The 20245-nt window shown below is 45.8% G+C and overlaps 2 protein-coding genes across 2 annotated transcripts; one reads left to right on the plus strand and one right to left on the minus strand.

Moving 5' to 3' along the window:
• On the minus strand, positions 1422-4869 carry LOC8072490 (long-chain-alcohol oxidase FAO2). Its single transcript, XM_002454145.2, has 2 exons — positions 4148-4869; positions 1422-3331 (listed from the first exon to the last, which is right to left on the minus strand). Exons 1-2 carry the CDS (start codon positions 4706-4708, stop codon positions 1562-1564), a joined length of 2331 nt encoding a protein of 776 aa, XP_002454190.1. The 5' UTR covers positions 4709-4869; the 3' UTR covers positions 1422-1561.
• LOC8066158 (casein kinase 1) lies at positions 13586-20111 on the plus strand. Its single transcript, XM_002452428.2, has 14 exons — positions 13586-14046; positions 14174-14214; positions 14855-14924; positions 15004-15152; positions 15309-15404; positions 16113-16183; positions 16933-16994; positions 18014-18077; positions 18158-18242; positions 18348-18474; positions 18576-18643; positions 18733-18793; positions 18891-19024; positions 19458-20111. Exons 1-14 carry the CDS (start codon positions 13971-13973, stop codon positions 19749-19751), a joined length of 1398 nt encoding a protein of 465 aa, XP_002452473.1. The 5' UTR covers positions 13586-13970; the 3' UTR covers positions 19752-20111.

Raw genomic sequence — 20245 nt, forward strand, 5'->3', positions numbered from 1 at the left:
TTTATTTGACAAACATTGTTTAATTATAAAGTAACTAGGCTTAAAAAATCTGTCTCGTAATTTACAGACAAACTGTGTAATTATTTTTTTATCTATATTTAATGCTCCATACATATGCCGCAAAATTCAATGTGATAGGAAATCTTGAAAAGACAAGGCCCAAATGTGATGGCCGGCTGGCCCCAACATGAGCGTACAGTGCCGCCGTCCACCGACCACGACATACATAGACCAACGGCACATCAGGCGAGCGCGCCATCACATGGGCATGGGCGGCCACACAGATACAGGTGCGGTATGGTCACTGTTCCAGCGCATGCAGGGTCTGTTTGGTTCTCTTCTCAGGAGAACCAGGCTTGCACCGACCAGCCAGGGATGGTTGTTTGATTGGCTACATAAACCTGTCCAGGCTAAGTTAAGATAGTGTTTGGTTGGTTGCATGTGCTGCAACATTCGAATCCCTGATGCAGGAGACAGTGTTTGGTCTTAATATAATTGCTCTTAATCTCAAAATACGATATGCATCCAAATCAAAGAAGGCAAAACTTTGTATCACACGGTGCTAATTAGAGGGAGGGGAGGGAGGGGGAGGAGATGAACAAAATACCCACATCAAAGCGCACAAGACCTAGCAAAGCACAACAGGAAGGTCAAATCGGCACGCACAAATCCACAACAAACATTATATGCACACACAAGTTAGGGTTTTAAAATCAAAAGAAAAAGAAAACAAATAAACACATAGGAGGATAGATCCATACCTCTAAATTAGTTAAAAAATCAGATCTGTCGTGCCAGCACCCAGGTGAACAAAAATCACAACCAGGGTTTACAAATCGGTAACAAAAAAAGAGGAAAAATGAGGGAGAACTCACTCGCTTTGAGAATCGTTAGATCCACGGCATCTGCCACAAATCCAGTGAGAGAGAAAGTATCAGCATGACACGAATCGACCAAGAGCAAAGGCAGAGAGGCAGAAGGCCACGAACCCTAGGAACCGGCGGCGCAGACGCAGAGCGACGAGAAGAGAGGGAGGAAGCGGGAAGGGAGATATATAGACGGTGAATGGTAGAAACGTGGAAGGTGACCCTAGAAACTTCACGCCAACTCCCAGCGCACGGAATCGCCATGCGCGCGAGCTCGCGGGAACACGGAAAGAGCCAGGCTGAAGAAAAACGGTCGATTCGAGCGTTCTTTCGGAGCCAGGCTCGAGGAGGGGTTTTGCACAAGCACAACCTGGCTCGGAGGCAGAGCCAGGCAACCAAACACGGTCAGAATGCATCCCAGGAGCCTGGTTCACCCATATGCGGATAAACAAACAGGCCCCAAGCCTCCACAAACTTGCCTTGGCGTTTGTAAACGACCATGGATCTCACAGTAGCCACAAACGAATTCTCCAGGCTCCTGGGGCGACGGCGACGGAGAAAAAAGATAAATCTGTTACATTTCCATTTCTTCTTATTATCCAGCACACGAATAGTGAATCACCGTAGATCTATTCTGTAGCAATTCCATCAGAACAATACGGAAATCCTAGTTGTACTGTGACCCTACGGCGGTATCACTGGATCTTTCCGCGCCTGAGCGACTCGGCGATGCCCGTGGCGAGGCAGTAGGCCACGGACTGGATGGTGACCATGGGGTTGACGCCCACGGCGCTGGGCAGGACGCTGCCGTCGCACACGTACAGGCTCTCCACCTCCCAGCTCTCGCCGCGCGCGTCCACGGCGCCGTCCCGGGCCGTGGCGCCCATCCGGCAGCTGCCCATCTGGTGCGCCGTGCAGCACAGGCTCCACGCCTCGGCCTTCGACTGGGGCCCGCGCACCACGTCCACGCCGTCCAGGAACTCCTCCAGCGCCGCCTCCGTGGCGCCCCTGCACACGAACCGCTGTCCGTCGCTGCGGTGCGTGCCGATCTCCGCCGCGCCCGCCGCCGCCAGGACGCGCAGCGCGCGGCGTAGGCCCTCGCGCATGTTCTCCCGGTCCGTGGCGTCCAAGTGGTACGCGACCCGCCGCTCGCCGTGCACGGTGCCGGAACCGCGGTCTCTTACCATGGAGAAGAGGTGCACCGTGCGGCCGTACCTGAGTATCCGCTCCTTCATGTCGCTCCCGGACACCCAGGGGAACTGCGTCCCCGCGCCGGCCAGCCCCATCGCCGGCGTTTCGAGGATGGCGCGGGCCGGCGCGCCCGGAGCGCCTTCCACCTTGTGCAGGGACGTGATGATGCCGCCCTCGTACGTCTTGCCCTTGAGGTCCGGCATGGTGTCCGGGAAGTAGCCCCACACCAGGGCTGTCGGGTGGAGGTGGAGGTTCTTGCCGATGTGCCGATTGCTCAGCCCGCTCCCGCGCAGCAGCACCGGCGTCAGGAGCGACCCGCACGCCGAGACGGTCGCCCTGGCGCGCACCTCCAGCGTCCTCGTGATCGCCGGGTTGGTGCTCCTCGCCACCACGCCGACGCATCGTTTCGCCCTGCCGTCCGCACGTCCTCCAGTGACCATACGCTCCAGCAGCAGCTTCTCGGCCTTGCACCCCGTCAAGATGACCGCGCCGCGGGTCACCGCGTCGACCAGCCACGTACGGTCCGTGCCGCGCTTGTCGCCGGTGCGGCAGCCGTAACCGCAGCTGCCGCAGTAGTGCCCCTCCGACGAGTTCCTCGACACCGACTCCACTTTGTACCCGAGCTTCTCGCATCCCTTGCGGAGGACTTTGTTCTGGAGCCCCTCCTCCGCGCACCCGGCCGTCACGCCGAGCCGCTCGAACACCTTGTCCATGGCGGCGGCGTACTCGTCGGTGGCGAACAACGGGAGCCCCTGGTTGCGCGCCCACTCCTCGCGAACGTCGTCAGGGGTCTTGATGCAGGCTGACCAGTTCACCGCCGTGCCGCCTCCGACCGTCGAGCCTGCCAGGAGCAGCGCGCTTCCGCTGAGCGTGCTGACGAACCCTCCGCCCTCATAGAGATGCTCCATCGACGGCGCCTCGACGGCCGTGTAATCGCTCGACGTGAAGTAGTTTCCTTTCTCGATGACGACCGCCTTGTGCCCAGCCCCCGCGAGCACCGCTGCCGCCACGCCCCCGCCGCAGCCGGAACCGATGATGACAACGTCGCACTCGACCCTCCACACGTTCCGCGCCGCGTCATCGGCCACCGCGAGGCCCTTCTCGGCTAGCAACGCCGGCAGGGACGCGTCAGTCTCCTTGGTCGTCTCCACGATGCCGTCGTCGAGGGGACGCTTCTCGGGACGCTCTGATTCCGCCGGCGTCGGCTCGTCGTCGGCTAGGGGCGGGCTGTACCCGATCGCGCGCCAGTGCGGATTCTTTAAGTTCTCATCGGTCTGCAGAGCAAGGACACATGCACACAAAAATGGAACATAATAAGGATTCAAAAAAAAAAACAACATGGATTGGAACATGAACATATGCGTCGTTGTCAGGGTTCGTTGATCAGCTGATATCATCACCGCTCTTACAATTCTTGCTTGCGTTCACTAAAAGCGATCTTCAGACAAAGTTATAGCATGTTCCTTTCGAAGTTGTCATTATCATGATGATTCAAAACAAACGGCTATCATTATCAAGATTTCCAGGCATATTATACACCACCCATCTTGGAAAAAAAAGCACTATCTGATCCCCTTCCTCTGCTTCGACTCTAGACGCCTCTATTTTTTTCTTCCATTTTTCTCCTTTTACGGCAACTAATCGACAGCAATCGACTGAGGGCTGCTGCACAGTCGCCGTAGAACGCGGCGGAATCCGGCACCTCCATTCCTCATCGTCAACGTACTACGTTTTATAAGGACGGGACGTGGTCGAATGTGGATCGACGAATCCACCACGACGATTCTGAGTGACAGAGGCGCAGACCCCAGACCTGCATGTGGTCCTTGGTCGTGCACATGCAGATGCAGCGCCAGCGCGGCCAGCGTCAGCATATGGGTCTAGTAGGCGGCGGAAAGAGGACGTGCAGCCACTGGCGGGCCGGGCCAGCGCATCCCATCCCGTGATCGTTGCTACACTGCAGCTAGCTAGCGGACAGCACAGGCGGCAGAGGCTAACCGACGCGAAAGGCACTGTGTTTCTACCGGGCTAGCGCGGCGGTTGGCCGGCGGTCCACTAGAATGATTGGAAGCTGCAGGATTACGGCTTACCCAGGAGTAGAAGACGTAGAGGCAGAAGACCTTGACGATGACGAAGAACATGCGCAGCGGTGGGAGCAGGGTCTGCCGGCTCCACCGCCGGAGCGCGGCCTCCCGCTGCTCCAGAGGCAGCTCGTCGAACCGGCGCACGAACGGGAGCCGCCACGACAGGCACGGCCGGGCCCCGCACAGCGCCAGCGAGCCGGGCCGCGTGCCCAGCAGCCACAGCACCGTGCGCACCAGCGCCAGCGCCTCGGGGAGGCACTTGCGCGACATGAGCTCGGCCACCTCGCCGGGCACGGGCGGGTCGGCGGCCGACGCGAGGAGGAACTCCTCCACGACCTTGCTGCTGTTGCCGTCGCCGTCGCCCCCGCCGCGGCCGCCGTCGTCCTCCTGCGGGTGGTGGTGGTGGTGGTGGCCGTTGCGGCGGTCCGGCGGCAGGGACGGCACCAGCGCGCCGCAGAGGGCGGTGAGCGCGGCCATCTGGGACGCCGAGAACCCGTGGGTGTACTTCTCACTCCTCGCGCCTACTCCCCTCAGGAGAGGGTGTCCGCGCTTGTTGCCCGCGCCCATGGCCGCCTCCTGCTGACGAGTGTGTGTGGCGTTGTACTGGACTACTGCTGGGTTCGCGGTACAACGAACCGGCTGAGCTTGAGGGAAGTGGACAAACACAGTGGAGGCACCGAGGCTTTATAATCGCACAGCATGGAGAGGTTCAGGTCACCTCGTGCAGCTGCCGCTGCCTCTACGGCTGGCTATACGGCACACACAGCGACAACGACGTGTACCGTAGGTCCGGAGGGGAGCTGTAACTTTCAATTGACTTTCTCGCTCTTTGGTTATCTTTTGTTAACTTTTCTCTGGATATGTCAGTTTGTTAGTGGCATTGATTAAACAATAGCAACTTCATTAACTGAATGGAGTCGAGTGATACAGACGTACAGAGTACTTTCTCTAATCGAAACGCTTCTCGTCTCACGGCGTCTGGCACGGCCGTAGTTCTAGAATACTGGGACCTGCCTTGCCAGTTGCCACCCCTGATGGCGACCTCTCATCTGGTACGGGCGCACGGCTGGCCCCCGCACGCCGGCTTCGGGACCGTGTGTGTTGGGAGCTTGTTAGAAAAGTCTGGATCGAGCTGATGGATGGCCATGGACGGCGGGGGTTGCAACGTACAAACTGAGAGTCCTGATCCTGGTTCCTGCCGAGCTGATCCTCTGTTATTTTGGTTACTAGTTATCGGTTACTGCAGTAGTATAGTGTTGCTTTGCCGCTGATGACACGCATGTCCGTACTGTGTACCCCAAGGTCAGTACCGGCTGCTTGCCTTCTGTAGCCTTCGTCATGGGACACTGACGCTGTCCGAAGGCCGCAACTACATGCGTCAATGCGTCAAACAAGTTAACTACCGGTCTACATATTGTTCTTACCCCCTATGTCTCAAAAAAATTATTCTATGACTTAAATTTTATCAGCAAAGAGTGTTTTTTTTAGCATGGCTCCACTGCCTTTACCTTCAAGGCAGTGGGCCTACCTAGACTCCGCACTCGCCCCTCGCACAGTCAATAGTGAGGAGGACTCCGCACTCGCCTCTACCTAGATCACGATCTACGTTTTTGATCTATAATGAATGTAGGACATCCACTATTGACAGCGAGGGTAAAATAAATTTCAAGGCAAAAGGGAAGAGAAGATGATGTCTAACCAAAATTCAATGAAGAATGACATCGCGAACGATGAAGAGGTGGACAACAAATACGGAAGATGATGGCAGCGGAAAGCCAACCCTTTCTTCTTCTTTCTTCTCTTTTCTCATATTCTTTCCCATGCGTGAATAAGAGTGGTGGCTATCATGAAGGTGGACGACAACTACAACGGATGATGGCAGCGGCAAGCCAACCCTCTCTTCTTCTTCCTCTCTTTTCTCCTATTTTCCGGTACGTGAATAGGAGTGGCGGCTATAGGGCTGGACGTTTTGGCTGGGAAAGAAAAGACCGACGACAAAAAAAACACGGGCCTTGTTTAGTTCACCAAAACAAAAACTAATTACACAGTTTGTCTGTAAATCACGAGACGAATCTTTTGATCCTAGTTAGTTCATGATTAGATAATATTTGTCAAATAAAAATAAAAATGCTACGGTAGCGAAATCCGAAATCCGAAATTTTTTCGAAACTAAACAAGGCCACGGACGGTCATGCTAGAGGCCAAGTCCGTCACGACAATAAGAAAAGCCACGTAACTTTCCCACTTGGCTACTGTAGCTTTTTATTTTCCCTTTTTCATATCCTTTCACCTAGCAATGAATATAACTCTGCAATGGATCAGAAAGTCAAATTTATGGTCTCTTCTCAAATCTGATCAGCCTTTGATAAAAAAAACACTTGATCCATATTAAAAAAAAACTGTATTTTTTGAAAGGTTTTACAAAAATGTATTTACCATGTATTTTCGGGTATTACAGTTTAGACAACACACAAAAAGCTATGGTAAATTGGTAATAATTTTTTATCTTGAAGCCCAGGTATTGTATTTTTTGTATTAGATTTGTCGTTGGAAACGAAATGCATTATAACTTAAACATATATTTTCAATTGTAAACTTAATTGGGTGTCATTCACTGGTCTTTTTTTATTTTCATTCACTGGACTTTTGGTTTAGTTACATGCACACCAAAAAAAAAGGTTTCCACGAAATTTGTTAGTGATCCTTGTTGACGGTCGGATTTGCATGCATTCACCCAAGCTAGCAAGTTCTGGTTCTTCCTCCCGTCCATGGCAATAAAGTTTAATTTCTTCACAAAACATGACTTTTTGGTAACGGACTAACGGTAAGTCTAGCGCCCGGACGTTCGGTGTCCGGACGTGGCTTCCATTTGCCCGTGCCCACTTCAATTGTGACGTACGCTTCAATAAAAAACCCGCACCACTTCCGCATACCACGACCATCGACCATCCCTCGTCCGTACAGACGCCCTGCTGGCTCGCCCATCGCGTCGTCCACCGCCCATCCCTCATCCGAATGGACGCCCTACTGGCTTGCCCATTGCGTCCACCGCCATCCCTCGTCCGTACGGACGCCCTGATGGCTCGCCCATCGCGTCCACCGCCCATCCCTCGTTCTGTACAGATGCCCTGTCAGCTCGCCCATCACGTCCATCGCCCATCCCTCGTCCGTATGGATGCCGTGCCGGCTCCAGAAGAGATGACGCAACACAAGGTGGGAGAAGAAAAAGATGCAATGCCCCGATCTAATTTTGAAACATCCAAACTTAACAGTTGCAACATACGTCTAAAAACAGTTGAAACACTTGAAACACGCTTATGAAACACTCACACATGAAACACACTCGAAAATCCATTGCTACCATATGCAACATTCGAATAAAACACATGCAAACTAACATCTACAATATCAAATAAACACAATTGCAACATGCATTCCGAAAACACAAATGAAACATACCGATGAAATATCTGGAACACTCAAAACATACTATTGCAACATGCCTCTCAAACAATTGCAACATATGCAACAAGTGCAACATCCCTCGATCTACTTTTGCAACATCCGTATGATTCAACTTCAACATGCCTCTAAAGTGATTGAAACAATTGAAACATAGAATTGCAACATGGAGAGAGAGAGAGAGAGAGAGAGAGCCTGATGGGGGAGCACCATGGCTACCAGGATGGGGGGAGCTCGATCACAAGGTGTGATAGAGGATGCCACCCAGACTAGGGAGGATGTCGGGCGAGGGTGGGGAAGAGTGTCGCACTAGGTTCAGCGGCTCCTAGTGGGAGAGGATGCCACGCCAAGTTAGGATGTTGTGCTAGAAGAGGGCGCTGGGGGAAAGGGAGGACGACAGGGGAGACACCGGGGCGACGAAAGGACGCCGCACCTTGACTTGTTGGGGGTGGAGGGTGCCACGCCTAGGGTGGGGAAGGGCACCGCACGCATCACTGAGGGTGGAAGGGCAACATGCGTGGGGCAGGGTGTGGAAGAGGGCATCGCATGGGGAGTGGGCAACGACACCGCGCTGGGTTGAATCCTCCGGAGTTAGGATCAAAGGCGGCGACTGATATTTTAAGAGGGAGAGTGGAGTCGAGTGGATAAGGATGCACCGCATGCGGATGGAGCGCGAGCGGCAGAAAAGAAAAAGGGCGGAGTGGGCGCGCGGTCCATCTAGTGTGGACGAACGCCCGTACTCAATCATTACCATTTTGGTAACCCGCTACACAACATGTAAAATAGAACACTCTAACTACTCCTAAGTTGCTTATTTTAGGGCAACTTTAATCAAACGCCTACTTGATCTCTCGTCCTATTTTAAGAGTTCAAACACATTAAAACCCTCTTCAACCAAGCCCCTATTTAAGCTCCAATAAACGAGAGACTCTCATTTCTCTCTCCTGAGCCTATTAGCTGGTTTGAAAAACCATGACTGAAAGTACTGTTAGCTAATTTATTATGAGAGAAAAACACTGCTGGCTGGCAGAAAAAAAACATGACTTATCAGACAAGCGAACATGCTCATATATAAGAGTCCCTCTGAAAGCCCTAGTTTGGTTTTGGATAATTGATGAAACCCTAGTACTAACCTCTATACTAAGTGTGTGTAGACTTAATGAGGTTGGCACATGCCAAGTGATGATCATGATGATGATGGTGATGACCACAAGATGATCAAGTGATCAACTTGAAAAAGAAGAAAGAGAAAAATAAAATCCTATGGAGATCAAGACAAATGTATTGCTTAGGGTTTTAGTTTCTGTGATCAAGAAACCATAGAGGGTGTGATCATATTTAGGATAGATAGCCGTACTATAAAGAGGGAAACTTTTTGGCTAAGCGGTTATCAAGTGTCATAGGTGTCATTGTTCTTGTGCATGCATTTAGAACCTAGTGGGCTAACTTAACGCATTCGAAGAAAATGATTGTGAAAATGCTAACACACTTGCACATGTTGGTACACACATGGTGGTGTTGGCACACTTTAAGAAGGAGGTGGAGTTTGAAGGGTAGAGAGGGGTTTGGCACACTTCAAGCTTGCGAGGCGGGATTCAACACTTTTGAGAAAATGAAATGCATATTTTCTATTGCACCGATAAAAAGTTTGGAGTAGTCGTCGGAGTGTTTCTCACTCAAAAACACTCACCTGACGCTCTGACCGCAGGCACCGAATGCTGAGCCTGCACGTCCGGTGTGCTGTTAGTTTCTGGCGGTGTTAGGGTCGAGCATCGGACGCTAAGCACCAGACATGGGTCAAACCCTGTTCGTGCGTCTAGTGCTCTTGCGTGTTTGAAGTGTTCTCTGAGTAAGAGTCCGGTGCTGAGGAGGTGCGTCCGGTGGTGTGAGTCCAGTTATCCCGTACATTTGACAAGCTCTCTGCGTACGTGACCGGTGTACACCGGACGCGTCCGGTATCTACTTGACCGCGTTCAGTGGTTCGAATATTACCGTTAGATATCAATGCGTGAAGTTCAAATAGCTAACATGTGGCTGCATCTGGAGCACCGGACGCAGGGTCTGTGCGTTTGGTGGTCACCTACAGCGCGTCCGGTGACCCCGTGTTCTGATGAGTGAAAGAGCCAACGGCTCTATTTGTTTGAGGGGTTATAAATACGTGTTGGCCGGCTTAGGGCCCACTCTCTTAGCATTCTAGCATACTTGACATCCTTGTGAGCCTAAGCAAATACCTCACACTCATCTCCTTCATAGATTTAACATCTTTATGAGATTGGGAGTGATTCCAAGTGCATTTGCTTGAGTGATTGCATCTAGTGGCACTTGGGGATCGATTAGGCTGTGGGTTTCTTATTACTCTTGGTGGTTGCCACCACCTAGACGGCTTGGAGCAGTGGAGGAGCATTGACACGAGTTGGTGATTGTTCGTGGCCATCTCCCGGTGATTGTGAGGGGTCTTGTGCCTACCCCGGCGGAGAGCCAAAGGCAACATTAGTGGATTGCGCGTGTCATTGAGCTACCTCACTTGTGGGTAGGTTCTTGTGGTGTCCTAGTGAGGACGAGGTTCGTGCTACACCTCTTAGCCGTCGAATCACCAAGTGTTGGTCGACACAACGGGGACGTAGCGTGCCGACAAGCACGTGAACCTCAAGAGAAAAATCGGTGTCTCAATTGTGTTTGATTGGCATTCTCTCGATGCTTGATTGTTCGTATATTTGTGATTGGTTCATCCTCTACACGGCGGTATAAATACCTCGTCCTATCCATTTACTTACCGCAAAGTAGTGTAATTAGCTTAGTTGCTTACTTTATCTTGTATAACATAGTTCTCTAGTGTAGCTTATAGTGACATAGCTCGTGTGTGCCTAGTGATCATATCAACTAGAATTTTTGGATAGGTGGCTTGCAAACACCCCACTTGAGCTAGAGCAAAAAGCTTCGCTTTATTATTTACTAACCTCTTGCTCTAGTGAGTTTGTAGAATTTTAAAATAGGCTATTCACCTCCCCTCTAGCCATATTAGGACGTTTCACCCTCACTCTCCTTTCTCTCTCCCCACAAGGGCGCAAGGCTGACAAGTGGGACCGATAAATAGAGCTCATGACACTACAATATAAAAGTAGAGAAAATTTAGGAGGTTGGTTAGAGTACGCCCGAGGGGTAGAGATGAAATATGGATGATGAACTCTCATGATATATGGGGGCAAAATTTGAGGGTTTAGTTGAAGTTCCTCCTAGGAGACCATCCTTTAACGGTTCAAGCACCATTGCATAAACGAAGGAGTGAAAAATCTAGGAATTACCTTTCTTATGATACATTAATTATCACAACAGCCAAATGATTTGTATCATTGTATGTAGTGAGCTGAGCATAGCAGGGAAATATGTGACCCAATATTAGAGATGGTTTTTGCCTAAGCTAATGTTTGGATGAGGATGGAGATTGGGATATAAAATTTTCATATCACATCCTAGCCATCCGTTTTTCATACCTCATTTAATCCTAGCCATTCATTCATCTCCCTTTCCCTATCCTACCTTTATATCTGAATATCCAAATGGCACCTGAAGGTGTAGCATGGTTGTTGAGTTATATAAAACTAGGAGCATACCCCGCGCATTGCTACGGGAATTGTGAATTAATGGATTGTGTAGTATGATGATATGGACTCTACTTATTTGTCTTCCTGACATAGACATTACAGTTGTTTATGTGTGCTATTAGATTTTAATTGTGTATGTGGTAGTGCATTGCATGTTGAGATAAATAGTTAATGAAATTTTACTTAGTGAATTTTAATTGGATATGATGGTGCATTGCTTAGGTGGATGGCTTGCATGCTTAGAGAAATAGTTAGTAGGGTTTAGGATTATAAGAGTTATAGATACAAATATTTACATGACAATTACATTTTATTTTTCCCTAATGTGTCATATGTACATTATTGTTATTTGAAAAAAAAATCTATTGCCATTTCACTAGCGCACTCTTTTATGTTGACAGCTCTGTGCCACACGTGCATGTTCACTAATGAATTATAAATAAGACACATTCACTCTATTTCAATGGATATAGGCCTTGTTTACTTCCACTTCAAAATCCAAAATTTTTCAAGATTCTCCGTCACATTGAATCTTTAGACGTATACATAGAGTATTAAATATAAATAACAATAAAAACTAATTGTACAATTTGGTCGAAATTTACGAGACGAATCTTTTAAGCCTAGTCAGTCCATAGTTGGACAATAATTAATACAAACAAACGAAAGTACTACAGTATCACGAAATTTTTTCCTTCAGAAACTAAACAAGGCCATAGATTTACATAAATATGAGAAGAATGACATATTAACTCATATACAAAAGTCTTTTTTCTTTAAGGAAATAACACATCGCCTTAGAGCTTTCTCATTGCAAGAAGCCAAGAACACAAGAGTGATGGTCCTTGATTTTTATAAAACTTTTATATAACTTTTGTGAAATTTGTACGTGTCCTCAAGACCTCAATGAATACCTAACCATTCTTAGTCACAAAAAAACCTAAACATTCTTTTTCTTTGGCAGCCATATATACACACCTTTCAAAGGACATTCACGATTTCCGCATCTCACGTCTATACTTAAATCGTGAAAAATTTTAGATTTTGTTACCGTAACATATTTGTTTGTATTTATTAATTATTATCTAATTATATACTAACTAGGTTCAAAAGATTTGTCTCGTAAATTACAGTGTGTAATTAATTTTTTATTTTATTTACATTTAGTGTTCCATACATGTAACTTAAGATTTAATACGATGGGGAATCTTGGGCCTTGTTTAGTTCCCAAAATATTTTGCAAAATTTTTCACGTTCCCTATCACATCAAATCTTTGTGGCACATGCATAGAGCACTAAATATAGATAAAAGAAATAACTAATTACATGTAATTTGCAAGACAAATCCTTTAAACCTAGTTAATCTATGATTGGATAATATTTGTCAAATACAAACGAAGGTGGTACTATTCATATTTTGCAAAATCTTTTGAAAGTAAACAAGGCCTTGAAATTTTTTGAAAATGGACCTTGTTTAGATGTGAAAAAAATTTGGATTTCGTTACTGTAGTATTTTCGTTTATTTGTGGTAAATATCAGGGACGAAGCCAGGAAAAAATTTAGGGGGGGCTGAACAAAAGTTCTACATCAACTTAGCTCTACTATTACCCATCGTAAATATAGATTAATGGTGAAATTCACAAAATATATCTAAAAAAGAAAGTTCTCAGCCCACCCTACCTTATAAATTTGTGTCTAAAATTAGAAGGAGAGCACTAGAAATTCCACTGGGCCAGCAGCGGTAGGGGGCTGAAGCCCCCCTAGCCCCACTGCTGGCTTCGTCGCTGGTAAATATTGTCCAATCATAGACTAATTATGGTCAAAAGATTCGTCTTGCGATTTACAGGCAAACTGTGTAATTAGTTTTTGTTTTCGTCTATATTTAATGCTTTATGCATGTGCCGCAAGATTCGATGTGACAATAAATCTTGAAAAGTTTTTAGTTTTTGGGTGAACTTAGCCCTTGTTTAGTTCACTCCAAAAATCAATTTTTTTTCAAAATTATCTGTCACACTAAATATAGATGAAAAGAAAAACTAATTGCACAGTTTATCTGTAAATCGCGAGATTAATCTTTTAAATCTAGTTACTCTATGATTGGACAATGTTTGTAATAAAAACGAAAGTGCTATAGTTCGAAAAACTAAAAAAATTTCGCAACTAAACAAGGCCTTAACAAGGCCCAAGAACCATGAGAAAGCACAAAAACCAGACGCAACAAAAGACCGGGGGCAAAAGGCAACACACAAAGCAGACAAGGATCAGGAAAATTGGAGACCGGACTACCGGAGGCACAAAGAAACGGGAACGCATCGCCGTGCTCCCGTATCCCTCCTATCCGTTGTCCAGCCCCCGTCCGTTTCCCACGATTTGCGCGTCCCACCCATCCCCTCCACGCTTTCTCTATTAACGAGCCCCTCCCCCCCATCCCCATCCCACCACACGAAATTAAAATCCCACGGAAATCGGAGACCCGAATCCCTCGCCCCCAGGCCCCGAATCCTACCCGAAACCTCCGAGCTCGCTCGCCATTTGGATCCGCCTCACCGCCGCCGCCCGCCCGCCCGTCCGCCGGTCGGCCTTGACTGCTCCTCCGCACGCGGCGCGGAATCTACCTTGGGCTGGGAGATCCGGGGAAACCCTTGTTCCCGGGCGTTCCGGGCTCGAATCTTGCTGCGGACGGGCAATGTGAGCGCTCCCCGTCGGAGGGGGACGATCTGCGGTGCGGTTGTTGGCCGGGTGAATCGTGCGGCGGGGCTGCGGGAATGGAGCACGTGGTTGGAGCGAGGTTTAAGCTTGGGAAGAAGATAGGGAGCGGATCTTTCGGGGAGCTCTATCTCGGTACGCGCCTTGCCGGGTTCTTGATTGAATCTCCCACGACGCGGGTTCCTACGCGCCGCTGTTTTGTTTTGCTCGTCGTTCCGCGTTTGTTGCTGATGCGCTGATTATTATTTTGCTTTGGCTGCAGGCGTCAACATACAGAACGGCGAGGAGGTGGCTATCAAGTTGGTATGAGATAATCTGACACTGTTCGTGGACGTTTTTTCTAACTCTTGTGGAAGTATATGCCTGACATTCGGCATTAGGTTGTTCCATATGCATACATTATCTATGGTCAACCATTGCTACAAACGGTTTCATGAAGGATTCTTGTGTAGATTGCGGCATGGCATAATTATGAAAATGAATAGTGTTCTTCATGTAATTGCTTTTAAAAAGATTGGTATGGTTCCAAATTATATTTTTACATGACTAATAACAAGACTTTCAAACCTTTTCTTGGTTGTCCATGCGAATTGACCTGTGGATCCAGTTCCAATCATGGTTCTGTTTCCTTTCATTAGCGTGACTGTATAACAGCTCCTATTTTAAATTTTACTTTTTATCCTGTATGTATATATATGACATGGATTATGGATTGACTGAGTGAAGCCAAAAAAGGGTGGGGTGGGTGGGGCTGTGGGGGGATTTAGGTTATTGTTCTATTCTATATTTAATGGCTTTCTAGCCTGAACATATTGAGACAGAATGAGGTTAGCCATTTTCAAGCAATATGATCTGCCAGTCTTAGTCTTGGACTCTTGGTAAATGCCCCTTTCAGCCTCAAGACATGCTACCTAACCGTTTTCCTTCATCTCATGTCTACTAGGAATCTGTGAAATCAAGGCATCCTCAGCTTATTTATGAATCGAAAATATACATGTTTCTCCATGGAGGAAGTAAGTACTACTACAAGGACATATGTTGCTTGCTTCATATGCTTTCACTGATTTAATATATTTCTTTTCCAAACTTCAGCTGGAATTCCTAATTTGAAATATTTTGGAGTGGAGGGTGATTACAATGTCATGGTCATTGATCTTCTTGGTCCAAGTCTCGAAGACTTGTTCAACTACTGCAACAGAAAGTTCTCTCTTAAAACAGTACTTATGCTAGCTGATCAGATGGTTAGTTTCTTCTGCGGGTCATGTCATTTTATTTTTTTAGCTTTTGTTACCTGTATGGCAACATACCTGTAAAATTGATGGCCCTATTTCCCAATTCTTGAATTTTTATTTGGTGGATGCTTGCCAAGTGATTGTCTTCCTGTTGTTTTCATACAGATAGCCAGGGTAGAGTATATGCACACGAGAGGGTTTCTTCATCGTGATATCAAGCCAGACAACTTCCTCATGGGCTTAGGCTGTAAAGCAAGTCAGGTTGGTGCCACCCATGAGCATGTTACTGATAAAACTTTTGTTTTGTCTGGTCTGAGTCTTCCAATCATAGCTCACAAGTCAGGCTAAAATTCAAGCACAATGGCTATAGACTGCTCTCTGCATAGCTGCAGTCACGGGCAGGGTTTTAACTTTTAAATCTCCCGCTATAGTTCAAGTTATCTCAGTTTATCGCTGTTTGAGGAGGGTCTAGTTATCTGCTCCAATTACAATTTAGCCACTATAGCCCGATTTAGCTGGCGATTAGCTGTTTGAGACAGATCACTAAATGCTAGGGCCTGCTATTTATAGCGCTCAGGCCACTTTCTGGATCATGATGACTGAGTTAACCCAGACTCCTTAACTTTTTGTTACAATATTTACTGCAACTGAGAAGCTACTTCAAGTCTTCAATTGATGTCTATGGATTTGAATGGCTGCAGCATAAATATGTTTTATTTAATATATGATATACAATATTTATAGCATATCAAGTCTTTGGAAGGACTAAAAGTTCTTATTGTGCATTGAAGGTTACTCTAGCTATGCTAACTTTTATGATATAATATCTGGATCCAAACTGCTGCCATGTATATTTCGTGCAACTACTACCAAGAAACAAGTGTGTTTTTTCAAGTGATTGATTGATTTAACATGTGTTTACTGCCAGCACAGGTATAACTTCTTAAAAATTGAGTGCACTATTTACAGGTTTATGTCATTGACTATGGCCTTGCGAAGAAGTATCGAGACCTCCATACTCATAGACACATACCATACAGGTAATCAGAAACGGTTCTTATGATCTATGAAGCAATTTCTCTTTATACCTGGAATGTTTCTAGCATGTTACTTGTCATTCACTATGAATGCTATTTGCTTATAGTATCAAACACTAGTTTCCGGACCCTGTGGAAGCAACCTTTGGGATAATCTTCACTTATTATATTCTGTTTGACGGATGTATCGTGCCTATTTTGGTTAACAGCTTGGTTGTGCATGGCTGTTTAATAATTAATTGAACCTTGCTTAAGAATTTGTGTAACTGTGCTTGGAACATAACATGGGTTGATATCTGCTACTGAATGTATTGGTTCCAAAAGCTATATTTCTACTGCCATTCCATGCAATCTACCTGAAATCTAAACTGGCTTGCTGTTCAATAAAATCTGAACAGTTTTAGACTGAGTTTTCTTTTCTAGATTTAAAACTCCATGCAATGTGCCCCCCTCCCTCCCTCCCTCCCTCCCTCCCTCTCTCTCTCTCTTCTCTCTCTCTCTCTCCCAGCGTTCACCCGAAAAAAGAGTATATACAACCATTTTTAAAGATCGTCGTTGCAATTTTAAGAAAGAACTGGGACATGAGTTACATATTATTAGTACCATACTACCATTGTAAGAAAAGAGCTAATTATTATAGGTGATTACTTATTTCATTATATTAATAACAGTTATTGGAAAAGATTTTTTTTCCTGTTACAGCTTGGAATACAGGTTCAAAGCTTATATGTTTTTCTTTGTTGTTACTGTAGGGAGGACAAAAACCTCACAGGAACAGCACGATATGCTAGTGTAAACACCCATCTTGGAGTAGGTGAGTATCACTACCTGTTATTAAAAGGTTAAAATAAAGTTTAATAATACAGAACAGAGAACAGTAAGTTTTAGGTTTTTATACTACGGCCTTGTTTAGTTCCGAAAACTTTTTTGGTTTTTGGGACTGTAGCACTTTCGTTTTTATTTGACAAACATTATCCGATCATGGAGTAACTAGACTTAAAAGATTCATCTCGCGATTTATAGGTAAACTGTGCAATTAGTTTTTATTTTCATCTATATTTAGTGCTCCATGCATGTGCCGCAAGATTTGATGTGACGGGAAATCTTGAAAAGTTTTTGATTTTTGGGGTGAACTAAACAAGGCCTACGAGCGGAAGGGGCAGGATGTGCTTATGACGAATCAATTGGGCAGTCAAAATGGGTACAATCTAGTACAACAGAGCCTTTTAGTCCCAACCAAAGTTGGGGTAGGCTAGAGATGAGACCCAACGAAAAGGAAAACTCATAAAATATAAAAAGGCATTAACACTCCCGGTCACATAATATAAGGCATATGTTTCATTGGGATGAACCTTTGACATACAATCATTATATTAGTAGAATAATTTTTTAAAAGTGATGTTAGTAGATCCTTATACTCTAAAGGTTACTTATGGGTATGATTTTGTTATTACATAATGACATATTAATAGAGTATAATTGATGGTCAAAGCCTGTTCTAACAAAAGAAAAAATGCCTTATATTATGGACGGCAGTAGTAGTAGAGGTGTACCCAGTGCTAGCTCCCACACAAGGTGATCTACAAGCAGGCTGATTCTGTACCAAAACCTCCAGGGCACAAGTGGAGAGATTCTACCATTGTGCCAGCCCACTGCCTACACTTCTGAAACCTAAAATTTGTGCCTTGCCATGCCAATCAACAGAAAATGTCACTCTTCCAAAAAAACTCTCACAAGCAGTCCAATATGCATTTGTTTCGTAAGCTTTGATTAACCCTATCCTGCTATGTGTTATTTTGACTGTTGGTGTGTTATTGCTGCTTTTCTCTACAGAACAAAGCAGGAGAGACGACTTAGAGTCTCTTGGTTATGTGCTGATGTACTTCTTAAGAGGAAGGTGAGAATCACTTGCTTTCTAGTGTTTAAATTACCTTTTCGCTTGTAACAATATATATTCATGAATGCTTGTCTTCTCAGCCTTCCCTGGCAAGGCCTGAAAGCTGGAACGAAAAAACAAAAGTATGACAAAATTAGTGAGAAGAAAATGCTAACCTCAATTGAGGTAATTGAATTGCTCCCACAGATACAATTCTTGTGGCAAGCTTCATTTATCGTTTGACTGGATTGTAATATAATCTTGTTGACCACGTTTTCATTATTTGTGCAGGCCCTTTGTAAATCTTATCCATCAGAATTCATTACATACTTCCATTATTGCCGCTCTTTGCGATTTGAAGATAAGCCAGACTATAGCTATTTGAAGAAAATCTTCCGGGATTTATTCATCCGTGAAGGTACCTGGGGATTCATTACATACTAACGTTATTGACTGGTACTTCTTACCTTTCTTGCTCATCTTCATATTGCTCACATGGTTTGTTTTGGATACTTGCAGGTTACCAGCCTGATTATGTATTTGATTGGACTGTATCAAGGCAAGCTGCGGACAATAACAGATTGCGAGTATGTCTGTTCCTTTTCTGAAAATTACCTGTATTGCTACTTGCTAGCTTCACTGTGCTGAATTTGTACCATTTTTCACCCACTGCCAGCTGAGCGGGAAGACAGGTGGGTTGGTGGGACCATCTGTGGATCGGGCTGAACGAGCTGCAGGTTTGTCAGTTGTGCTCACTTTGAAATCTTACATTTAGGAAATAAGCAAGGTGGAAACCTGGAGCTCGCTCAAAATTTCGGATTCTCTCTTTAACAGCAAGACATGATGTTGCGGAAAGATTCACTGGTCCAGCTGATGCATTTACTAGAAGAACTGGCTCTGGTTCTGGTCATTATGGAGAACACACAAAGCACAGAACTCTGTTGGATTCTCTTATGGCATCCAAGATGGTGAGAACTCTCAATCAAATTCTATTGATATTTATTCTGGATACTTGGTGAATTGGTGATCAATGCATGTATTTGTCAATTGGTGATCAATGCATGTATTTGTCATGCAAACCTCATGCTTAGGCGATAAATGAGACTGTATTTCTTATGTTTGTTGGAAGAGTCTGGTGGTTTGTACTCATGAATGTAGGCAAGAGAGGGGCAATATGTTTTTTACAGGTTTGGAAAATAATACCTAATATATCTTGTTTTGGTGCCTTAAAAATATTGATGATGGTGTAGCTCTAGTCATCAGCTAATGTGAATGATTGGAGTAATGGAAATTCTTTGTTCTTCTGTCTTTACTCATGTTCAGGGTCATGAATTTATTTTTACAATCCCATGGTGATGACTAAAGAGCTCATTGCACAACATTTTTCACCATGTATTCCAGGCTGTTGATTCAGATAAAAGAAGGCATTCATCATCTCGGAATGGAAGCACATCAAGGAAGGCTCTTCTGTCAAGCAGCCGAGGTTCTGGAGATCCCAGTGATCCAAATCGCAGTAGCCACCTAGTCCCGACCACTACTAGCAGCAGCCGTCCATCGACTAATCAAAGGCTTCACCAGTCAACTGGACTTGAGGGCAGGACCTCATCATTTCCAAAAGCTGGAAGAATCGGCCATGATGATCCTACTATGAGGAGTATTGGACGCCTTACTATTAGCGCAGAGAGGAGGAAATGAATCTTTGGAAGAGCAAAAGATCTGAGCTCCTCCCACTGGCGAGTATACTGATTCACAGAATATCCATTCGGTTCCAGATGTACTGATGAGCAAGTTAAATGATTCTGTGCTGTGCATGATGCTGAGCTCTGCACATATGAGCGGTGCTCGTCGAATCTTGGCACAGATGATTTGAGTTCTGTACATTCGTTTAACTCTTCTTCCAAACGATTAGCGAAGCATTTTACACCCTGTTATGAGGGACCGGGGATCGGCTGCAATGTTTAAGCCGTGATGGTTCAAAATGATGTTGACTCTAATACTTATATAATGACAATGAAATAAAAAATAGTTCGCTAGGCTAGCATTACCTTTAATGTATTTATGAAAGAAGTATTTTCATATGTGCGAAGGAGTATTAGACATCAGGCCCTGTTTGATAATAGTTAGCTACTCAGTTCCAAATTATAAGTCTGTTCACTACATACTCCCTCCATCTCAAATTGTAAGTCATT

This window comes from Sorghum bicolor, chromosome 4 (assembly GCF_000003195.3).
Source record: "Sorghum bicolor cultivar BTx623 chromosome 4, Sorghum_bicolor_NCBIv3, whole genome shotgun sequence".
Taxonomy (NCBI): domain Eukaryota; kingdom Viridiplantae; phylum Streptophyta; class Magnoliopsida; order Poales; family Poaceae; genus Sorghum; species Sorghum bicolor.

Bases quoted from the DNA above. Each gene is read 5' to 3' on its own strand.
- LOC8072490 (XM_002454145.2), bottom strand. From the start codon at position 4,708: ATGGGCGCGGGCAACAAGCGCGGACACCCTCTCCTGAGGGGAGTAGGC. The intron at 3,332-4,147 runs GTAAGCCGTAAT...CTTGCTCTGCAG, and splicing joins TCTACGTCTTCTACTCCTGG to ACCGATGAGAACTTAAAGAA.
- LOC8066158 (XM_002452428.2), top strand. From the start codon at position 13,971: ATGGAGCACGTGGTTGGAGCGAGGTTTAAGCTTGGGAAGAAGATAGGG. The intron at 14,047-14,173 runs GTACGCGCCTTG...CTTTGGCTGCAG, and splicing joins TTTCGGGGAGCTCTATCTCG to GCGTCAACATACAGAACGGC. The intron at 19,025-19,457 runs GTGAGAACTCTC...CATGTATTCCAG, and splicing joins CTCTTATGGCATCCAAGATG to GCTGTTGATTCAGATAAAAG.